Source organism: Dermacentor variabilis, chromosome 7 (genome assembly GCF_050947875.1).
Source record: "Dermacentor variabilis isolate Ectoservices chromosome 7, ASM5094787v1, whole genome shotgun sequence".
NCBI classification, from domain to species: Eukaryota; Metazoa; Arthropoda; class Arachnida; order Ixodida; family Ixodidae; genus Dermacentor; species Dermacentor variabilis.
In genome coordinates, this window is record NC_134574.1 from 135,318,821 (window position 1) to 135,339,660 (window position 20,840).

The 20,840-nt window shown below is 40.6% G+C and overlaps 2 protein-coding genes across 9 annotated transcripts in view; both read left to right on the forward strand.

Moving 5' to 3' along the window:
- LOC142587947 (amblin-like) overlaps positions 1 to 6,697 on the forward strand; it is a 30,706-nt gene extending 24,009 nt beyond the window's left edge. For both annotated transcript variants that reach the window (XM_075699337.1, XM_075699336.1), the window contains exons 5-6: positions 462 to 650; positions 6,264 to 6,697. In XM_075699337.1, the coding sequence (XP_075555452.1) occupies positions 462 to 650; positions 6,264 to 6,322 (248 nt within the window). In that variant the 3' untranslated portion in view covers positions 6,323 to 6,697. The remainder of the gene's footprint in view (positions 1 to 461; positions 651 to 6,263) is intronic.
- A 989-nt stretch (positions 6,698 to 7,686) lies between these two features.
- LOC142587949 (kunitz-type serine protease inhibitor A-like) lies at positions 7,687 to 20,472 on the forward strand. 7 transcript variants are annotated; one of them, XR_012829651.1, is made up of 7 exons: positions 7,687 to 8,047; positions 10,524 to 10,556; positions 11,350 to 11,374; positions 11,501 to 11,553; positions 11,923 to 12,105; positions 13,821 to 13,997; positions 20,230 to 20,472. XR_012829651.1 is itself a non-coding variant. In XM_075699341.1 (7 exons), exons 1-7 carry the CDS (start codon positions 7,844 to 7,846, stop codon positions 20,238 to 20,240), a joined length of 690 nt encoding a protein of 229 aa, XP_075555456.1. In that variant the 5' UTR covers positions 7,694 to 7,843; the 3' UTR covers positions 20,241 to 20,472. The 7 variants fall into 7 exon arrangements, 6 of the variants coding, with proteins under 6 accessions (XP_075555460.1, XP_075555456.1, XP_075555455.1 ...); XM_075699341.1 differs by having other exon boundaries at positions 7,694 to 8,047; positions 11,501 to 11,557; XM_075699340.1 differs by having other exon boundaries at positions 7,707 to 8,047; positions 11,501 to 11,557; positions 13,818 to 13,997.
- The last annotated feature ends 368 nt before the right edge of the window (positions 20,473 to 20,840 follow it).

Below are 20,840 nucleotides of genomic sequence, written 5' to 3' on the forward strand. Positions count from 1 at the left end.
ACCACTCGACGTATTTCCTCGCTTCCTCGAACCGATGTCCGCGGGTGAACGGGAACCGGGAGGATCCTCGGGGTGTTGTACATCCATCACCGCGATGGAGGGGGCGGTAGACCCCACAGGTGCAGTAAGAAGTCCAGAAAAACACAGAGACGGGCGAGATGTGTTCCGCAAGAGAAGCACTTCGTCTTCTTCCCCTGGTGCAGTATATCACTCTTGACAGATGGGCGTTGGTAGCGTCCTCGTATAGAACATATTTTATTTAAAAAAAAAATTGTCTAGCGGTTACCTGAGATATCCTCTAGAGTGATATAGCGTTATAAATTATTAGTGTATCAATATGGGGAGGAAGGGGGGCGTCTATCTGCATTGAGCACTCTTTCAGAGCCATGAGCTATCTCTAGCACGTTTCCTAAACGCTTACGAAATATCCCTCATTTGTTTTATGGGTGTTTTATTTTCAGCAAACCGTAACCCGATGGCAGTATGCAGCCTGACGCCAGTATCTGAGGGTTGCTTGCGTTTTAAGAAACGTCTCAAGCAGTGGTACTTCAGTGCGACGAGAAACACCTGCCGTCGTTTCTCGAACGGTGGTTGTGCCCAGAATCGCAATGGATTTACATCATTCAATATGTGCATGGCACGATGCAGTTGTAAGTCCTTTCTGCTTGTTTGCCTTTTCTAAATTCTCAAACTGGAGCCCGAAACAATTATTATTCCTGTGCAGACTGACAATTATAGAAACACACTTTTCGTGAGAGCCTACAACATATATACGACCAAGTGACGTCACGCCACTGTTGGCGTTATATTCCGTGTAATATTTTGCCAAAATGAGCTCTGCGAATCCAGGAAATACCCATTGAAAAATAATAAACAAGCAATCGGGTATCATATTGTTACGTAAGAAGCGTATCGTGTAGGGACATTGATCAAACACCTGATTTGAGCTATAAGATACTGACCGGAGGTACGTTAATCTGGCGAGTGATATATTAAAGGCCGGCAAGCTGTGCAAGCAAGTTATGACGCCCTTCGTTATTACTAGGTGTATGTCGCAGCGACCACGCATAGATGCGGCAGCAGGTGGTCTTGTTTTGCTGGCTGTTCTTACCCTGGTATTCTCGAATGATCTTCGACTCAAACCTCTTCCTCCTCTCCACCATGTCAAGCACAGCACCGTCCCTCCAGTGAAGAACACACTACGCTTCTCAATTATTCTTTTGGAGCGTTTATTCAGCAGAGTGACCAATATTGCAGAGGAGTCGAGCTGCCATCAAATTTGTTGAGTTGGTTTTCCGAAAAAGAAGAGCGTGAACGAGAATCAGAGGGAAATAAACTGGTGCTGAGGAATTTCAGCTGGAAGAAAGCCAAAGAGAAGATTCCTAAGTACAGAGCTGCACACTTATAGATGAGGTTAACGTTAGGCTGAATTAATTATATTTAACTAGGACAAAAGAACTAAGGAAGATGTGTTGAAAGCACTAGAAGAAGGCTTTCAAGATAGGCGAAAAGCAGGTTGTCGCCGACAAAAAGAAGATAAATTTATTTATAAGGTGAAGGGGGAACATATAGAATTCCTTTCTATAGATCGCTGACCGTGAGATTCCTAATATGCAGGCTAATTGTGCCGGCAAATAAATTAACACTGCAAGCATGGGCAGAACATAAAATGGCATATTGGGAGAACTCGAGAATGCCTTCAGAATCGCTAGGCGCTTGGATAACTTACTTGCTCTTGCAAAGTGTGTTGAAATATCCAGAGATGAAAGGAGACGGTTACGTGTGGCTTACATTTAGACATTACCACAGCACATGACAAAGTGGATCGCAACACTGTGTCGGATATACTGGAAGATTAAGCCTTAACCAATGACTGAATAGAGCTTTTGAGGGAGATAAATTTAGGAAATACCATTTGCGCTCAAGAAAGGTGAGGAGAAACTTGATATTACCAGAGGGTAGCCTTTACCCCTGCTGCCGTTCATGTTGTACACGGTACCGAAGGAAAGGGCGCTAGAAGGTACCAATATCAGGATTAATCAGTCATACAAACAGGCACGCTGAATAGCAGAGCAGCCGTGCTCATTTATGTTCGATGTCAACGACATTGTGCTGCTTGCTAACAGGTAAATTGACATGCAAAGTCTGGCTAATATCTGTATACATGAAGGTGAGAATTTAGGATTGAAATTCAACGTTTAAAGTTACGTTGTACGCAGCGCTGCTCTTCTCCTGAGGTAGTCAATGAAAACAGCAAAAAGACAGCGCCAAGACAGGGCCAGAAAATACTTCGAGTTAAAGAGTGCAAAAGCCTGGTTGTATGAGTAAGCGAGGGTAATATAAAGATGAAAAACAGCGGAAATAACAATTAGAGCAAAGGCGAATACAAATCGTATGGGCACGAGGTGCTCCAGGTTATATGGAAAGGTTTAATTCTTCCAGGGCCTACATTTGGAAATGCGGTTGTTTGCTTGAAGTCAAGTATACAATCAGGACTTCATGGGAACCAGAGGTCAGTGGGACGCCTCGCATTGGGCGCTCACGGAAGGACTACAAATGAAGCTGTGCGGGTTGATATGGGCTGGACAGCGTTTGAAGTTCGGGAAGCTCAGATTAATATTAATTTCGAATAACGAATGGGCAATACGAAATAAAATGAATGCGTTGCGACAGAGTTCACTTATTTGTGCTTGAAAGAAAAACTTACTCACGGAGTAGGAAAAGAACTAGGAAGCTTACCAGCATGTAATCGACCAGTGCAATAAGCAACATGGCAAGAAAAGACATCAGATTAAATATCAGAGAGGCTGAGACAATCTGCTGGGTGGCGGAAATCGAATAACAAAACCTCCTATGGGTAACTACCTAAGAGGTAAAAACAAAATGGGGAAGGAAACAATTGTGATTACACAAAAAAAATAAGCGCTTTACTTTTCAAAGTGACATCAAAATGCCTTAGAACGCAGCAGTTATAAAGCGAGGTCCATGCAGGAAAAAGTATGTGCTTCCTGCGGGAAAGTTATGGAGTCGATAGAAAATGTCTTATTAGATTGTGAAGATATCTACCAAAATGTCCATTTAGGCTCCTCTAGGCTCCTTGGAGCCCTTGGGTTGAAGAAGGCCAGAGGACACACGTTCACACATGACATTAGTGACAGTCGACCGAGGTTTCCTGGAAGAAAAGTAGGCAGGCCACAAACCACGGAAGCGCAGAAAAAGTTCCCAATAGTGATCCAGAAAGTTTGAAGCTGGGAATTATTTGTGTATATATAATAAAAATAAAGATAGGTAGGACGTTAAGAAAAATTAGAACAAGATTTTGGTGGTGCAACCGACAGATCTGTTTCAAAGGGCACGCTCATAGCAAACATCCATGCGTCCATCTGGCCATCCTGAGTTCGAGTGGAGCGTTCAATGCGGGAACTTTCTAGAATACGGGAGTCAGTACTGTTTCCTCACAGAAAGCGATACAGCACCCTGGCTTCTGCTTTCAGAACAACTTTTGGTATAAACTCTAGCAGGCAAACAAGGTAGAACGCGTATAACATGTCCGGAGATGAATAAAATTACAGATTAAGGGTTAAACGAATACGCGCAACTACCTTGTTGTCCATTGGAGGGAAATATGCGCTGGTACAAAAATACCTATTTTTTGTTTTTTGCAATCACTTATTGCAACGCTAAAAAAGCAAATATGGTGCTCCCACAAACGCACTGTTTCATTTACGTTTCACATTCGCCACACCGTCACACACCGGCCTTCCCCTTCCCATGAAAAGCATCGCGGAGCTGCAATTAACAGCTTCGCTTATAACAGAAAAGGCTAGAATGGAAAACCGCTTGAACGGAAGCCACAGAGCCACCCTGGCACCAGGGCATCCGACAGCGCCCCGCGATGGTTCGTCCACAAAGCGTTGTCATGTTTTCATGCGAATGCAATATGCGTCTCCACTGGTCTTTTATCGCTCCATGCGCGGGCACAGGACGCGCCAAAAATGCAATGACAGCAAAAGTGCTCCCAAGGCGTGATAGTGTCCCTACTGTCTATTTTGGTGCCTTATAGCACTGTAAGCGTCGCTGTGGAAAAAAAAAGTGCATGTCATGTGTGGGAAGCCGGTCACGTGGTACAGGTTTAGATGCAGTATTTTGGGCCATCGACAGTGGTTCGTAGCATACCGCCACGAGTTGAACTTCCGTATTCCAAGAGGCAAGAACTGTGGTGAACGAGTTCATGAACAGTGTGCTGCACATGGTTTCAGTCATGGATGGGGGACCTCAAAGAAGTGTGGCGTAATGCTTGCGCAATTTCTGTCACATTTACCACTAAATTGCCATTGATATATTATTAGCTATCGCATTACTCATTTGGTGAGACTTTAGGCACGTGAAATACTCCTGTTACACTGTACCCGAATAACATCTTTAGAGATGGCACCCTGGTGTTCGAATATCCATGGCTCTTGCGGACTAAACCCCGTTATATTCTCTTTGACCTCTGAACTGTCATTATCCGCTAAGAAATATTAATTTGCAGTTGTTTTAAAGTTTATTAAGGTGGTGTGTATTGGTCACTGTGTCCTTTAATATAAAATATAAGTCATAGTTAAATAAAATTGAATTTATTTTGTTAAGCTTGCTAAAATGCGATATATTAAGCAAAATAGTAACAAACATGGCAACAGTGGTCTTCGACTCCGATATGCCGTGAGGTCAATACACTTCCTGCGATCGCCAGGGAAGTTTGGTAGAATTACTGATGCATAGAGAATATATCTGGTGCCACAGTTCCGTACCAGTAGTTCAGCCGCTCACTCTTATATGTGGTTTGACACTTCAAATTCCACCAGCATGCATTTTTACTTGAACGAGCACTATACTACTTAGGTACAAAGAGAGAAAGAGCCTCCTGGAAAGAACTTTTTTTGCATGAAACGTGCTTTCAAGAGACACACATTTTCCGATAATCTGAGGTAGCAAGAGACGTAGTCAATAGAACTATTTATATTTTTCGGGATATGTTCAAAAGCCAGCAGCCCGTTTTATATAAAGTCCGTGGGGCAGCTCTATCCCTTAGAGCAATGCAAAAGACTCATTCGATGCGACTGACTCGTTTGATAAAAGTTTCTGTTGAGACTGCCTTACTTTCCCAGAGAATGCGACCTGATTAGACAGTTTATTACCTAGCTTGTGGGATCAGTGCCATATATATTGCGAATGTATCCGCTGTCAATATGTGCACGTTAAGGACGTAGTTTATGGGTTGCTCTTCGTAAATGTAAGTTAAATATTAGCACCGTCACAGTATGTTCTTAGAGTAAGCGCAATTAGCCGTTTTTCGCAAGTTATATGGAATGCGTCATCTACCTTCTGTGTACCTTGATCTGTAACTTCGTCTACTACCCGGAATACAACGGCACGAATAGACAGTGTTGAACCAACAAGGCTCGGCGTCATATTCGCTGACAAGCATGTCTTCCTCACTGAAACAGCCCGACACCTGAACCTGCGATGCATGTGGCAGTGGCGAAGGATTCAAGAACGTTCCCATTGCCTACTTTTTGCGAGGAGATGGAAATGTTGTGTTCTGTGCTCGACAGACGGCCAATCGGCAACTTTTGGAGCAGAAAATGTTATATACCAATGTTCCGAAAGCAACTCCACGAGGAAGGCTACATTCAAGGTGATCTTGTGCCTGAGCTCTTCGGATGTGCACACAGCATTTCTGGAGGCTCCGTGTTGTTGCAGTGTCAATGTGATGCACACAATTCTACAGCTAAAGTCGCAAAATACTGAAAGGTTCGTAGCAACAAATGAAGGCGTGGCAGGGCAAGTTTAATAAGACGTAAATGTAACGAATGTTCGTATGAGAAGGTTTGATTGGAAGAGCAGATCTGGTGGTGAGTAACACACCCCAAGAGAGTATGTCCGAGTTATATTTATTTATTTATTATATGTAAATTATATATATAAATGATCAACAATCTTACATGTAGAAGACTAAAAGTGGTTTTGTTTGTTTCTTATTTCACTGACCCATGGGGGGCTGCATTAATTCATTCACTGCTTTGCCAAAATAACGTGCATCCAAATATGCAAGTTCATGGTGAATACAATATGCTTAACGAGACACAAAAAATGTTTCACCCGTGACGCACCTCAATACTATTCTAGGTAATTCGTGTATATGCGACTACGTCAATGGTGTACGTTAACATAGAACGAATGTCTGTTCTCATTACTAACGTTTTGCTTATCTCTTCCAGGCTTCAAGCCAGAAGAGACCTTGGATGAAACTCAAGCAGAGCACACAAAACTAGAATAGGCTTCTTTGCTGCACTTCGTGAACGCTTCGCTGATATATCTGCAAACACGTCATCAATGACTCTCGCTCAAGAATATGAAAGCCATTACCTACCTGAAATGAATTATCCACGTATAAATTATTTCACGGACAATGATGTACTCGATCAAGCATAACAAACTTGGTATCTAGTAGCATTTGTGGAACCTGTTGTCACAAACTAGACAAATAATTCCAACCTGTGCTCTGTTATTGGTACATTCTGCAGTTATAACCGCCTACTTCGCGGAATAGACGTGTGGCAGTGTGAATATACCTAATTGTTATATAAATGTTATCTAGGTCGTTATCTACCTGTTATGGTGATCTAGTATGTACCTAATAAAGGTATTGTAGTTGCGCTTCCTTTTTTGTTCATTTCGATTCGTAGGTATCACCGTTTCCCAAGTATAGTGCCTTCCCTTAGGTAGGTGGTCTTCATAATGCATCACATTTTCCCCAACATGGATGTAGCGATAGGTTGCCGGACGGTAGGCATGTACTTCAGCAAAGTGCTCAACACGAAATGTCGTGCGACACCCTTCATAAGAATGTCCAATTTAAACATCTAAATTATATGGGCATTGCAACTCATATAACCTTTAAACTGTTTGCTTAGTTTCCTAAACATACGCTGCCCATTTATACCAAGGCTACAGTTTAAAAGACCTCCGCAGAACATGTAGCTCACATGTAGATGGAACATTCAAGAACATAAGGAGCAAGCAGGGCTTCAGCAAGAGCGCTATAGTTGGAAACATTTAGGTGAAAACCAGAAAAATATCAGGACCGCCGACTACTCTAGGTAGCATAAAGTTGTATGGGATGGCACTGTAAATATTAATGCTCTTTGAGTAAGCTAGGATTTTTTTTGGGCATACTTCGAAAACTTTTCGCAAATATGAACTAGCTAGTTTATACACTCATGATCGTTATTGTTATTTCCTAACAAAAATCCAGAGTTATGCAGTAATAAAGAAACAATTACACATGAACAAAGCGAATATATAGGCTTGCCCAACATAGGGATATATAATAGTATTTTAAAAGATATATAGGTAAATATATTCCTGCAAGAGCACGGTAGATTATCAAAGCCTAGTACTACGAAGTAGCTGCGCCATTTTTTAAGCATCTCAAGCAAGTCAGCTAACCACAATCTGTGTCCAGGATTCACAGATATTTAAAATTTATCGAATTTGTAATTTGATACAGGTTGCCTATAATTTAGGCTTCCGCTCCTAGGATATGGAGCAGCACCCGTTTGTGTGTGTAAAATTGAGGGCCAAATTTGTTTCAGAATTACGAAAGGTACCTGCATGCCCGTAAAAGAACCCAGAAAAATCTTCCAACTTCTGAACCATGGGAACAGATCCAAGTTTTCCTTCAAGTTTGGCACATGCACATTATTACAAGTAGCTTAGAGATGTCAGTCACAACCGAGACAACTACTGCTAAGTACTTTGAAGATGGATTCCTGTCGGGATTGCTTCATTTTTCACCATGCATGACATAGGTAATAAAAACTGCAAGGCCATCAATGTAATGTACGTTTATAGAACAATAGCCTCCTATGCAGCGAGTAGAAGGATGTATCGTTCGATATCATGGAAACCGAACATGTGCGACCAACGTAAGGTGGTTTCTCGTGAAATATGTTTCTGTGCCGAACAATCGCTTTTGTCGCACTTGTTGCCTCCGTGTACGGTAGGTCACTTCTTTTCTCTGCGCAGTCACTACTACAGCTACAATTCTTCAACATAGACCTAACGAAATAGTCAAAGAGTGCGAATTGTTCATTTCATTTTAGGAATTTTGTCCGATAAAGGGCCCTTCAGCAGGCCACATAAAAAATTTCAGGTATACGCTGGAAGTTGTTACGTGCCCTCTAGGGAGCGTTCCGCCGCAATAATTTTGTAACTCTGTTTATTAGTAGCCGTGATAGAAATGTAGAAGAGCGATGTTACCTTTATCAAATTCCACAAAACCGTCTGCGGCGGTAACAAGGTTCACGATGCCCTATATACTTAACAATTACAAAACAGCACTTTGTTTAATGTGGATACCTCAGAATTCCGTTTCGTAGTACAGGTGTTCGGTAGCCGTCATCAGCTCGAACTGGGACTCCAAGTACTCGTACCTGAAGTTTTGCTGACCGCCACCGCAGTGTGCGTTTTCGCGGTCCAGTGCGTCATTGCATTTGCGTTCAGCATTTCCATGCTCACTCGAATGGAAGCAGCTGCACAGCGCGGACAGCGTGTTGTTCGCGTTCGCAATTGTGGAGCTTGCCCCTGAACCGCGCTTCACAAGCTGTTAGGTGGTCGTCCTTTCTTCTCATTCATACATATATATGTATGTATGTATGTATATATATATATATATATATATATATATATATATAAAATTCAATGAGAAGTTCTGTAGGTCCGGTGCATAGGTAGTTTTAGAAACGAAGGTGCATACTTACGAGAATTCCATCTTTAATGTTTTTAACGTTTCGGCCGTGGCACGGCCGAAACGTTAAAAACATTAAGGGTCCAATTTTCGTAAGTGTGCACCTTCGTTTCTAAAACTATATATATATATATATATATATATATATATATATATATACACTCTGTACTCTGACGAAGCCTGGTCCACCAGCCGAAGACGTTCAGTAATTAAGTCTTCCTAAAAGTTCTTCCTCTCTTTCCTGCGTATATCTATCTATCTATCTATCTATCTATCTATCTATCTATCTATCTATCTATCTATCTATCTATCTATCTATCTATCTATCTATCTATATCTATATATATATATATATATATATATATATATATATACATATCGAGAGAGAGAGAGGTAGACACGCATCTATAAATTCTTCACGCCAATACACACAATAATTACTTTCGTCTTTCAGCAGTTGATAAAGAAGGCGGATAGCAATGTTATTTCGAAAGCAAAACTAAGAAACGTTGAAATGCTCGTGTTTTGCACATGCACATCTTTTTACCATTCCTATGTGTTATCAACGTGCCGAGATTGAAAATCTGGTAAAGAAAAAGAGCAAATAAATTTTTACCGGTGACGAGGAAAATTTAATGCACGTCATATGTAGTTATACAATCTTGTGTGAGTATACATTCAGATAGAAGTCACGCGTGCACATTGCGGCGGCTCCAATAGATGGCGCTGAATGTCCGGACGAGAGCACGAGAGGGGAGTCCGGTTGCAGTGCGTAGGTCACACATGAGGCGCTTCGTTCGTGTCATTGCGGAGCGTCGATACATCTCGTCAACGATGCTGGCTTTACCGTCAGTTATTCTGGGCCGGTTTCTGGAGGGATTGTAGGCACGCTGAACATGGCTCTACCGCCCCAGTGGCACTGCAAATGAAAATTTGAAGCAGAAAATAAATTTTTCGGTCAAGTTCGTGTTTTCATACATGCCTGTTCTCGGCTTACACAGGTATATGAATAAAAGCACGAGAAAATAAACTGTAGGCATTTTACCAGACACTAGAAGTTAGCTTTCTTTTCGTCGCGTAGTGATAGTAGTGGTTGGCTTTCGCTAAAACACCTCTCCAAATTAATGCAACAACCCTAAGAACCGGTCTTCAAAGGACATTTGTGATGTATTGAAAATGGTAGATAATGATGGAGATGCTGTTATTGACTGCGAAATCTGTTTGCTACCTGAAGCTCTAGCTGAGTAGGTTTCTAAAGGATACTGGCGTGGTACTAGTTAAAAACCAGAAAATTTTACTAACCCTAACAAGAGCATGTACCTATCAAGGGACAGCCTTGAACCTACAATAGGTGTAATTCTGCCCATTATCTTGACCTGAAGTACGTATAGTCCCCGCTGCTACGTCACATTTATGCGACAATTTCGCATATGGACGACTTATTACTATACTCAAGAACTATGTGAACGTTAGCATTACCTATGAATTTTTAATTACCACCACTAGAATAAAACATATCAAGACTTTAGGGTTGCTAAACTACATATTGAGCTCTCCTTCCCTAAATGTGGCGGGAGTAGTAACCTATAAAAATTATCATCCAGGAGCTGAAACAGGTTGCTATACATGAAGCTGAGTTAACAAAATTCTCAATAGCTTAGAACATATGGCGATTGGAAGCTGGTTATGTACCTATTATATTTTACCTTACACACCATTATTATTCCAGCGCCCATCTGGTTCAAAAGAAAGGATTCAAACAGTATGTATACTTTGTTTCCTACTTTTACCTCCTGAAAAAGACGAATGGATGATAAGCTTATCCACCCACACCAAACTAAAAGTAGACTGAGAAATATGTACAATTTCCCTGGTACAAACGAGCCTGGTGTATTAATTAGGGATGCAATAGGTGTAGAGTCGTCTGGCGGATGAAGCTATGTATCGTCACATATTCATATATTTAGATTTGCTTTTTAATGCACAGTACCTTTGTCTAAGGCTTGTGCAATGGAAAGTTCAATAATAAAGAATCCTCCAAGAATTCAGTATTTGATAGTTTATCTGTATTACGAGAATCAGTTAGAAAGCACTTGCCTTGTAAAGCAATGATCCACAGAAATGTTTAACCAACAAGTACCAAGTAATGATACTTGATCTGAATCTTTCTAAAATGTTGAACCCCAGTGTCATTCTCATGTATTTTACAGGACACTTCGACCATAAGTCCTATTTCATATTTATAATATTATTTTGATGACTAATATTATTGATATTTTGTCAAAAGAGCCAGGTAGAAAATGACGCCGGTCCTAATGAGCGGACAGCTGTAGCTGCCTCTCGACAAAGTAAATTCGCTCATCCTCCCAAACTAAAGTAATATTTAGATTCAGAGGCTTCTTCACACAGGCGTCCCTTTATTGATGAAAACAGCTCTTAGAAAGGTGAAATAATAGACGCGCACCTTTCATTTACAATGGGTGCATGTAATGTTGAAAATTTTCCCAGCGTTTCTATTGCTCACCTACACAGCAGGCGTTGTTCTTTTTTTTCAGATTTCACTACAAACCTGCCACAATGGTATGGTACAGTGCCAGTTCATTGCCTTATACCAGCTCCTACTGGCCCCTGTCGACCACTACTGAACTATTATTATTACGATCCAAAAAACGGGGTCTGTAAGAAGGTCAATCCTACTCTTTGCAGCGCAGGTGCAAATTTATACAGTACCAAAGAAAGCTGCTACGAAGTCTGCAGCAGTGAGTAAGCATTATTGCCTTCAGGAAAAAAGAAAGGGCGTAGCCTTTAAGTGCGTCCTCTGCATACCTGGTTAAGGCGTAACATTAAAAAAAATTTACGAAAGAATTAGGCACAGATGGGAGGAAGAAGGGGTAACAAAAGTACTGTATGTTGCTTCTCTTTTTTGGTATCTTGTCAGTCGTTATGCCTGATTTCAGACAACAACGGGGTGGTATTAAAATGCTCGACTTTTTGTTGATCGCTATAGTTTTTAGATATTCCTGATCTGCAACTTCACATTTAACTAACCCTAATTCTACAGCTATCATCTACTCTCGCGAGTGTAGCGTTAAGCTACTGAGGCAGTGATATTTAACTATATCTTTCAGCTGGACGCGCCCAAAAAGAGACACACTGCCTACGACTACCCCTCATCGGCACCTGCGAGCCGGTGCTTCAGACATGGCACCACGATCGTGATAAAAGGATCTGCAAAAGACTCAACTACACCATCTGTAGCCTCGGCACCAAAGAGTTCGCCACGGAAGAGATGTGTCTTATCACGTGCTTGCGTGAGTGCCTTATAAAATGACCTAGAAAAAATTTTGTCAGGAGGCGTTCTTCAAGTTCGAAAAAAATTGTATCTGTGCTGCTTTCCCACATATGCATCCGTCGAGCAATTCAGAGACATAACTGTCGAAGATTCTGTGAATATCTCATTTTCGACTAAATTATAGTAGTAAAACACGGATATGCTAAGCCTTTAAACAGAAAATGAAAACGTTTGTATACGTACCAGCCAAGCCTAATCTCGGTGTTTGTTCTCCAGTTTTCTGTTACGCCAATGCAATCTTCAAGTCACACACGTTTAAGTACTGTACTTATTAGTTCAATTCTTCATAGTGGTTTCAATTGTGCCATATGTTATACTTAGTGGAACATATTTGTAAATGAAATACAGAAGGGCCGAGAGTTCTTCGTATGCTATTTATGTACTTTAAAAAACGATCTGTTCGCTGTCTGCTGCACATTTGAGTACTAGCTTTACTGAAAACGGCATCTGGATATACACGCATTTCAATGTCCTTTGAGATCAGGTGCACCATGTACACGGCTATAGGTACCTCTGCCGCTGTTGTGCTTGATAGTTAACGTAACTCTAATTAAATAACTTTTGTATGCGGGATACAAAATCAAAGAAATAGAATCTACTTACTTCGATCCAAAGCTATTAAAAACTGGAATTCTACAAGCCATATTAACATAGTGCTTTTTGAAAGCAACTGTTAGTGCCTTTAACGTCAGTTCAATGTAATCTGCTTTTCAGGTGCCTATATTTGTCATCAGTACATTACAGGTTAGCAAAGAGGTTAATCTTTGCCACGTTGTTTTTGTTGAGCCGGGAGAACAAGCCAATGTATTAGCAGAGTGCGCACGCCCTGCATTTTCCCAATCTATATCTGGACGACTGCGAGGTCGTTGTACGTGTCAAATGCTACTGGTCCTTGCATCACATAAATTTCTCGTACAATGCGCTTTCTTGCGTATCCTTGGAAATATTTCGACTGTATTCCAGGACTTACAAATTTTCCCCATTTCTATGATTCGTTCAAATGATAAACTGGCTGGAAGACCCTAAAATTATCCATAGGCTGCGTCCACGTCATCACTTATAAGAATTTATAAGAATTTATAAGAATTTAGCAGCATATTTCTCTCTGTGTAATTTCCGCAAGCACCCGGTTTATTGCTTTTCATGTTGGCAGTGCTTCTTATACCATAGAAATTAAATTATTGAGCACTCACGTCAGACCTAACGTCACCTAAAGTCATGGCCTCCAAGTTTATGTTGGTAATGAATAATTGAAGAATAGTTTTCTGTTAGACGTGTTGAAGGGATTATTCCGTTCAAAAACGTGTTCAAACTCAATATGATATCTAACTGTTGTTTATGAGGGTTATTTTGCTATAATACTAATACAGTGACTACCACCAATAATTTTGTTCTGTTCTAACACAATACATGCAATTTAAGTATCTGAGTGCAGCAGGCGTAATACAGCAAAATGCATAAACAGGTAATAATAAACTCAGGAAAAGGAAACACATCGATGTGGTTTAGCGCAGAAGTGCAAGAATCATCTCAGTTAACAAAATTAGGTACAGAGAAAATATGGTTTCAGCCGCCTATTTGTCTTTTATTTTTCAATTTTGATTTACATATTGTGTAAAACAAAGTTTTTCAATATTGTGAAACAAATTTAGGTTTTCTTTTTTTTTGTAGCAGGAATAAAGCCTAAGGTTTTGTGCAGCCTAAAGCCAAGGTCTGAGCCATGCATGGGCAGATCACGAACATGGTACTTTGATTTAGGGAGCAACAGCTGTCACAGGTTCCCAAGCGGTCGCTGCGCAGCAAATGACAATGGTTTCACGTCTAGACAAAAGTGCCTGGCGAGATGTAGTTGTGAGTACCAGCCCATCTTTTATTCTTGTATTCAGCATATTCTAATTTAAGATAGGAAAACAACCATGGTAAAGGAAAGACAGCTACAAGCTTATATTCGGAAAATATCATTGATAGTGCCACTGTCTTGGTCGATATTGTCTTAAGTACTGCCCGAAATTAGAAAAAGTAGTTTCTTTGCTAAGAGGCAAGTTCAGTTCATATATTTATACCCTCATGGGGAAAAAGGTTCTCAAAATCCGATTACTTCTATCTGGTCAATGTTTGAAATCATCTGAATGGCATAGGAATTTCAACATATCTTGAATAAATAATTATGCGAAAGGTATTCAGCCACGCTGCAAAATTCCTCCAGGTAGTTTCTAGAAAAATTGCTTCAGCTGCTCCACAAAGCAGACTACGTATTTGAATGTTTCAATAGGAATGCCTGCTCTGACTGAATACATCATGGGCGACTATATTCTTCAATGCTTCCTTTTGTACTTCACTCGACAGATTTGCCAATTGAGCAATTACGCCGCTTTTTTTTTATTTCACGTCACCCTGATGGCAAATAAAGATGAGTTAAGATCACAAGAATTCTTTAAAAGAAGGTCCCGTATGTGTGTACTTTGGTTGGTACTTCTCAACAGTACTTCAGAGAAGCCCACAGTTCAGACAAGCCCACATATGATACTAGAATGTGAAGATGAGCTCAAGGCTCAAAAGTTTTATTAGTTGTGGCATTTCTCGCCTACTTTAAGCGTTTTGAGCCTATCTATCTATCTATCTATCTATCTATCTATCTATCTATCTATCTATCTATCTATCTATCTATCTATCTATCTATCTATCTATCTATCTATCTATCTACCTATCTATCTATCTATCTATCTATCTATCTATCTATCTATCTATCTATCTATCTATCTATCTATCTATCCTCTTACGCCAACGCAGTGCCTAAGATCTCTACCAGCTTGGGCACTAGGTATAACAGGTGGTATTGATGCCGTGGTGGTCGTTCCATTATCGTCAGTTAATTTTTACCATGCCATCATTGTCCAGCCCTCTACGCCAAACCAGTGACCAGTGAAAGTTATCAGATAGCTTGGGCCCCCACCCACTACGTACGAGCATGAGGTCTTGATACAGCCATCGTCGTCACATCGTCGTCATTCCAGCTTTGTCATTGAACTCTCATCATGCCGTCGTCATCATACATTCGTCAAGTATTCCTTGTCATGCCATCGTCGTGATTGCGTGGTGGTCATTCCATCTTCTTCCCACTAGCTTTATCTTCTGACATTCCTGATGCCGTCGTCGTCACGCCTTTTACGCCAACCCAGTGAGCAAATTTGTGTAGCAGCTAGTGTAGCAGCGCTCAATCTGTCTTTTCGTACTCTTCCTTCCCAAGTCTTTATTTTTCGTTTTTTGGCGCAACTATGTATTCTTTATGTCCTCATACCATCGTCCTCATACCATCTTTGTAGTCCTATCAATGTCATTCCTTTTTCGTTATTGCATCGTTATTACTTCGTTGGCGGCGGTGATATGTGGTATCGGCAAAGTGGGCCGATACCGGAGACGGTGTATGTCGCTTGAAGCCGAAGCAAAGAAATTCTCAGAATGAGCACTGCAGATGTTCTATAAACGCCACTTCAGCTATAAATTATTTGACTTCATGTGTTTAATGCTTGTTACCTCAATTTACAAGCAATGACGGCAAGCTCGCTCCTAATTTTCCACCTGTTTTATTATGCAATGTATTGCCTAATGGTATATAAAAGCGTCCCGTTGATTAACCTAAAGGGAATGTGTGTTTACATTTGTTCAATAGATGTTCAATTTTTCTTAATTCTACTTTTTGCTGTGTTGTTTTCATTTTATATTTATATTTATGGGATAGATGTTGTATTTCTCATAATTCTGTTTATTTTCAATGTTGTGCTGTCTTAACTGAAGGTAGTTCTACATTGTACGGTGTTAGTTGTTCTGAATAACCTGACATTGATTATTGTAGACTCATATTCTTTCATGTATATATTAGCGACAAGTCGCACATTCAGTCGTTTGGATATGAGTCAATCTTCTGTTTTTATGTGTTTTTTAAAATGTATGCTTCAGATTTACGGAAATCAAACTGAACTTAAAATTATAGGATGTTAATAGCACTACTGGCTGCTGTCATTGTGGCACGGCTTTTTCCCATCTTACAAACGTTGATTACAAACGTAATTACACACATTTAATTTGGTTCATTTCTGAGAAAAGTGCCATTTCATTTCATCAGAACCAATACTTGTGTTCGAGTGTTGCTTCGCTGCCCAACAGCTCTCTTATCTGGTCCAGCAATGGTCACAACATGCGAGGATAAATTGAAAGCTTTAGGGAAAGGCACTTCGATTTCATTAACGGGAGCTTCCCACTGTTCCCAAAGAAGAAATCAATGAAAACGTATGTGGTCGAAACATTGAAGGTAACAAATTAACTATACAAAAGCTATCGAGTTGCATGCAAAACGTAGGCTCGGCTGACTCGACAAAAGATAACCTCATGTTTCCGGAAGAAGTATTTGTCATGCATGGGAAGAATATATGGCGATGTACCTTGCAAACAGTGACACAAGACTTCGTGCATACATCTCCCTTGTCAGAACAACCCTCGATTACTCCTCAATTATTTGGAACCGTCACACAGCTAACCTTTCTGATTGCATCGAATCAATTCAAAATAAGGCCGCCCGCTTTATTCTGCGCTCCTACTCTCCATATCAAAGTGTGTCAGCATTAAAGCAGACCCTTAATCTTCCGGATCTTGACACACGACGGAAATATTTCCGTCTGTCTTTTTTTCACTCCCTTTACTATAGTGGTACATCTTTTTCATCTGCTCCCATCTTACCCGCCCATTATCTGTCCACCCGCAATGACCATGTATGCAAAGTGGCTCCCATATTTGCTAGGACCAAAATATTCCAAAATTCCCTTTTCGTGTTATCAGTGAACGAATGGAACGCCCTACCTGAAGATATTGTAACAATCACTGACCCGTCTGCCTTCCAATCAGCCCTGCGCACATTTTTATATGTATAAAATGTTCAGCTGCCACTTCTTGACTGGCCTGTGTTACATATATGTATAATTTCTAAATTTCCATTTACCCGCACCCACCTGCCACTTGTGCCTTGTTGAAAAGTGCCATGTACAGCAAATATGAATTGTACCATGTACTCTCGCCCAAATTACTTTTCTTTTTTTTTCCCCTCTTTTTTTTCATCTACAAAGTGTTTCTTCTACCGAAATCTGTGCTTGTTGCCTTCAGTCATTTTTATTACAATATCATGTGTGAATTGTATCCCCCCCTATGTAATGCCTCTCGGGGCCTTTAGGGTATTGAAAATAAATAAATAAATAAATAGACTGTGCTTCAGCGCCGATTTCGTCAATTAATTTAATAATTCGATTGCGTTTACTAAGGTGTTCTATTTGATTGCTTTCATATAAGCGCAAAAGAGCGACAAATTATACAAACTGCCTAGCTGAATCTGCAACCTCGCATGAACACGAGTGCACCGTTTTATGTTCTGCCACTCCCGCCATCAATAAAAACATCCATGATATGGGGTCGGACATGTAACTGTTCAACACATATATTAGGAACATCACAAGAGCGCATTTCTTTTTTCTATCCCATTCGGAATCCCACCGGTAACTGAGCCGGAAACAATATGCTGATCCGAATGGAGGTATAAATACGAACTGACTGCGTTTTTTTCTTCTTTCTTTTCTTTTTCACACAGAGCCTCTGCACGAGTACAAAAGTGTGCTTCACGCAATGCACCATCCTCTACAAACGCCTGTAATGAGAGCGCACTTGCTTCTTTTCGCTGTTCCCTCTGTTTTTATTTATGGCGTTTAGCACTCTTTTGTACTAACCATGGCTTCTTATGACTCTCGAAATTGGTTATGCTATGCAATGTTCCGATGGACACCTGGCCACTGTAATGTCACTGGGAATGTTGCAGTAGGCAAGGCAGCTGGGAAATCACGTAATAATAACTCATCATATTGTTTCTTCTTACGCAAGACCAATAGCAGCACATACTAAGACAGATCTCAGCTTATGGTTGCAAAGCGGAATGGTTTGATCAGAACTCGAAATATTCAGATTCATTTCACGATGGCCCATCAGCTCAGTTTAAAATCCGGTCCACATGAAATAGAAGCAGAGCCTTTGAAACACTGATTCACCGTCTGCGGCCCGGTACAGTGTACACAAAAGACCTTCTACATAAAACTTCAAGAGCTGATAATGCGGAATGCACTTGTGGCCACGGGGATGAGGACGTAAAGCATCTTCTGATAGAATGTTCACCGCATGACACACGCAGACAACGCTTAGCACTTTATTTAGTGACATTAGATCTCAGCCCCTTCAGTCTCAGGAAAATCTTAGGCCCTTGGCGAACATACTCATAGCAAAGACGAGAGTTACTGGCCCTTCAAAGATTTCCAGAAGAGATAAATATTCTCGGGATGTATTGATTACAGTGTTTAATTGTGATAGGCATATTCCGCTTTTCTTTTACAGAACTTTTGCCAATCCAATGCCTGGTTTGATGTACGCTTCATGTTAGTTTATTCCGTCATTTTTTATGTCCCCTGATTTTGGTCTAGCTAAATGACTGGACATTGTGTTTACTCTAGTGCACATAAGTTAATGGAATTTGTGTAAATATTTCATTACATTAATTAGGATTTTTTTCTCATTCCTAATTACTACGCAAAAGGAGTAGCCGGTGGCAATTAACGGCGACATCTCCTAAATAGCATATAATCAGAAATGTAAAAGCATTCATTGCCCCATGAAGCGAGAAACCCGGTGTCCGTTCTTATACGAGGATACCAAAACCCACTTGACAAGTGATGACGTCACGTTTTCGGTGGTGGACCTGCTGTTGCTCCCACTGCGAACTCCAACGATGAACAGACATGTCGTCGGACGGACACCGTGGCCTACCGTGGATTAAGCCGAAATAGGCTTGAATAATGTGGGAAAATGCGGAATAAAGTAGATAAAGGTTGGAATTACTGATAGTCAAGTTGAATGAAGGCGGAGGTTTAATTTAATGAGGTAACTTAGACAAGTCCTAATGCTTTTGTATTCAAATTATGTGAGGCTATTTAAGTGACTACAATTTTTTGTGAGTCGATCCCAAAGATAATTCAGTGTATCGCAGTAGTGAAAAAAACCACACAGGTGCTACCGCTGGTACTTGTGGTACCATGCAGTAGCGTGCGGTACAGCACGTCGGTAACACACGTTGGCATAGCGGTAATGAGAGTGCTCCCTCGGTCATCCCTCCTGGCAGTTAGTGTTTCGAGGCGCGGTCATTAAATTGTGGTGACTGTGATCGAAGACGCAGATGACGTCATGGAGAGCCTACAATTCCCGCCTGCAAACCAGAGATACTCGAAGATCCTTAAAGGGATTACCAATTAGTCCTTCATGATGTGGCTCGGGAAGAGCCGGCTTGCCACAGTGTACAGATAAGGCATGGCAACAAGGGAAGAGCGACCGACTGCACATAGTGCAACCATAGGGCCACAAACAACCACCTTCCAAAAGCCTGCTAAAAGTGCACTCTTGAATAGCAACCGCGGTTAGTTCTCTGTAAGTTTTTCCACTACCCATTACCTCTTCCCAATTGAAGGATAGCAACCGCAAATTCTCATATGTTTAACTTCTCTGTCTCTAATGTTTGTTTAGAATCTCTTTTTTCTGTAGGCCATTCCATATAACGGGTAATAATAGCAATAAAAATATTGCAAGCATCGTCTTATGAAGGTTACATACCCAAGGAACAAGCTCGAATTGTAGCACGTAATGCTATACAGTGCGAAAGAACGACCCAAGATTTTTAGAAGCAGAGAACAGGCTTTGTAACCGGATCTCCGAAAGTTTCTCTAATGAAATAGCGCTGCCGTATTCAGGACAAAATCATTGTCTACACAGATCCTTAAAGTGACATAGCTTGTCACCTGGTTAGGAAAACATTGCACATGTCGCTCTATGGTAGCATAATCAGAGCCGAAAAACCTCCGGCGATATTCCCCACGAGGGTTTAGCAATCATTCATGGATAATCAATAAACAGTTCTTGAATTAATTTGAACACTTCTGGCTGTAGCTTTTGGTGTGATTCTTCTAGAAATGCACTAACGTTTTATTCCAACTTCTCGTTATTTCAGATGAAAAATAGTGGACGAGCAGCCTACAGGGTCAAGAAAGGCCACGGTATTTGTAACTATATACAAGATCCCTAATGACTTTCTGGCTGCCATAAAAACGTGTTCATTGACTGTGACCTCGAAGTTGTTGCGTGGTGTTTTCACATATATATCACACACTAGAACACTCAGTTCTAGTGTTCATGGAGCATTCAGCATTCATATCAAAACTCCTGGTGGCATCACGAACCTTAATAAACTTAACTACGAATAACTTTCTTTTGGTACAATTTCTCTAGAAGGCACTTATTTCTTATTATTCCAGGTGTCTCTCTAAAAAATTTCACTAGAAAGAAAATGGCTTTAATAACGCTGTGGGAAAAGAAAAACAAGGAATTTCGCAAAATATCCAATGTAATGAATTTTGCATTTCTCGAAACAGAGTAGATAACTTGTCCTCTAATATTATGCTTACACAATTCTAAACATCCTGAAACTGAGGCAATTTGTCAAGACATATTGATCAGTGAAAGTTGTTCAGTGTACATAATAAGGACGTGTAGACTATAGTCAAATATTTCGGGACACCTAAAGCACATTTTGGAAAAATAAATCACTGAAGCTATATATAA

What these genes read in the sequence shown, in the direction of transcription:
- LOC142587949 (XM_075699340.1), top strand. Translation starts at nt 7,844, where the DNA reads ATGCATGACATAGGTAATAAAAACTGCAAGGCCATCAATGTAATGTAC. An exon ending in ACTACAAACCTGCCACAATG is followed by an intron (nt 11,375 to 11,500) that starts GTATGGTACAGT and finishes TACTCTTTGCAG; the next exon opens with CGCAGGTGCAAATTTATACA. An exon ending in GTGTCTTATCACGTGCTTGC is followed by an intron (nt 12,106 to 13,817) that starts GTGAGTGCCTTA and finishes TTTTTTTTGTAG; the next exon opens with CAGGAATAAAGCCTAAGGTT.